Genomic DNA, 2,588 nt, shown 5'->3' with positions numbered 1-2,588 from the left:
GCTTTGTCTATTTCTGCATTAACCTACAGAGTTAAAAGGTAATATTGTTTGTCTGGTTCTCCCCACTGGATCTAAGTTTCATAGAAGCACAGACCGTATCTAGCATTTTCACAGCTCTATCCCTAATGCCTAATGCATTGCTTGGCATATAGTTAGGTAGGTGCTCAATAAATTTGTTAAATGAATAAACAGAAGTTGAGGTAGGATTGTCATTGGTATTTTCTATTTGGATTTAATAAAACAAAGTGATCATGAGAGAAACAAATCTGATGAACATGTTGTATTTAATAGCAGGGTTAAAAATCACTAGGAAAGTTCTCTGGAACATTGGTAACAACACACTCTAGTTTTCTACTTTCCTTATATGTATTACATCTAGGGCAAAATTCCTTTCTTACAAATGCTTTGTCATTGCAGTTTCCAAATGTATATAAGCACAGTTGATTTTTGCTGAATGACAATATAAATTTAATATGAATTCAGCCTACTCAAAGTCATGATTTACTTTAACATCATAGAGTACAACTTCCTACACGTATTAATAAAGACAATACAGAGCCCAGCAAGTAGTTCTGGGGTCCTTATTAGTGAATTACAATTAATGATGTTGTGGATAGTGCAAGTATATTTCAGATCTCCAGATTTCCCTATTACTCAAGAGCTGGTGATTTGAAACAAGAAAATCTAAGCTGTTCAAGTGCCAGTAACTTACTTTCTGTATCCGTGGGCACTCAGCCTTAGATTCTTCATCTGTTAAGTAGTGATGATGATACCTATTTCCTGTGGTCATTTTTGAGGCTCAGGTAGAATGATTAGTTAAACAATCTCAACCAAACATTTGATGGCAGCTCTCATGGGGGATGTTCGTAATACGTTTCAAAGTCTACTGTAAACTTAATTCTCAATTTTATATTTCTTTCTTACTGATATGGCTAAGCCTTGTTATTAATTGCCACTGAGGCCAAGATCATGAATTTAATTCTTTTATAGTCCTTAACTTCACAAAAAGGGAAATCTCTTTCCAAATTGTCTATGAAGACTGAAGAACTGGTACAACATTGTAGATGGCGTACTCCAACCCATCAGTGTTTTGGGGAGGACCTCAAAACATGTTCTTTTGATTATCAATTAGTAGCATCTCTTTCATATAAGGAAAGCAGCAAAAATACATATTTACTCAAGAGAAACTATAGGATTGAAATGGATTTATAGTGATATTAACATCTATAACCACTGGGAGGAGCTGAGCTAGTTTGAGTTCATTTACCAACATCAAAGGATTCACGGATACAGTGATTCTGTTATGGAGAGTCACTAAAACAGTTTTAGAATAGATGCTTTCATGGGATAGGGATATTAATACCATATCCTTTTGGCCTGCTAACATATGCATTTCAAACAAAAGACTGCACTGTAAGAGAACAGACATCTATTAACAAATATTTCAAAATTTTCTTTATTTCAGAACTGCCTTTATATGTACAGACATCATAAAAAAATGCACATACATTGGAGATTTTCCAAGAAACAGGAGCTGGAAATAAAATTTACAGGCAATTAAGAGAACTGAAATCGTCCCAGAGAAGTTCTGAGGATCACACTTCCTTAAATGTCCTTGATAACCTCTTCAAGTTCTTCCTTTGTGAACATGTGGAAATTCTGGCCAGGCTGTACTGTGGCTAGCTGGAAAGAAAGCAGAGAAGGGTTAATAAGCTGGGCTCAATTACCCTGCTGATGGCCCTAGCACGGTCAGGAGAGGCTGTGCCGGTGATGCAGCTGTTCATTAGGAACTAAGGGATCTGCTGTCCCAAGGATATCCTTTCCAGGCAGTAGGTTCCTAAAATAGTTCTCTGGCTCTAAAATAAAAATGCTTATTGATCAAATTTTCTATTTGAGGTTAACTCACCAGTAATAGTTAACCAAATGCATGGCATCATTGTTACTTCTTAAAATTACTTCAACCAGGATCACATAAGCAGCAGCAAAGTATAAGGAGTCAGTACTTTGTTAAAGAGTCCTTTGGAAATATATTTAAGGCACATTTATATACTTAAAAGTTGAGCTTGTGTGTGTGACCTCAGGTTACTTGGCCACTGTGCCTTATTCCCTCATCTGTAAAATGGGGATAATAATACCTAACTCATAGAGTAGTTGTAAGGATTAAATGTTAATATATGTAAAGTGCTTAGAAGAGTGCCTAGAACATAATACACCAAATAAGTGCTAACTATCATTGTTAGGTATTTTCTCTAAAATTGTCCATGTAGCTAGCAACTTAAAAAAGTTTGTTTTGTCTTTTTAAAAGGAATGGCCATGAAAAGATTCCATTAATATTGGCATAGGAAATCAGTTGTGACTTAAGATATCAGTAATAACCAGCAGTCCAGATTATAATCTATTTATGCGATAAAAACTAGGGTCTGAAGATGGTTAATTTAGAATTTAACTAAAACTACTAGGTTTTCCATCATCTCCACTGATCACATAGTCCCACGTTTTGGGGCAATATAGAGGAATAGGTGCCACTTCACATTTGCCTCAAAAGCTTGTGCTTAATTTGTTTTAAATGTCATTTTCTCATTCATATA

General features: G+C 35.3%; 1 protein-coding gene across 1 annotated transcript in view; it reads right to left on the bottom strand.

The window, feature by feature from the left end:
* Positions 1–1,440: 1,440 nt before the first annotated feature.
* The window catches only part of PSMA5 (proteasome (prosome, macropain) subunit, alpha type, 5), a 33,495-nt gene continuing 32,347 nt past the window's right edge, over positions 1,441–2,588 (bottom strand). The window contains exon 5 of the mRNA XM_012648494.1: positions 1,441–1,683. Within this exon, the coding sequence (XP_012503948.1) occupies positions 1,606–1,683 (78 nt within the window). The 3' untranslated portion in view covers positions 1,441–1,605. The remainder of the gene's footprint in view (positions 1,684–2,588) is intronic.

Source organism: Propithecus coquereli, unplaced genomic scaffold (assembly GCF_000956105.1).
Source record: "Propithecus coquereli isolate 6110/MARCELLA unplaced genomic scaffold, Pcoq_1.0 Scaffold289, whole genome shotgun sequence".
Lineage (NCBI taxonomy): Eukaryota > Metazoa > Chordata > Mammalia > Primates > Indriidae > Propithecus > Propithecus coquereli.
The sequence above is the reverse complement of the archived record's forward strand: the minus strand, read 5'-3'. Positions and strand labels throughout refer to the sequence as shown.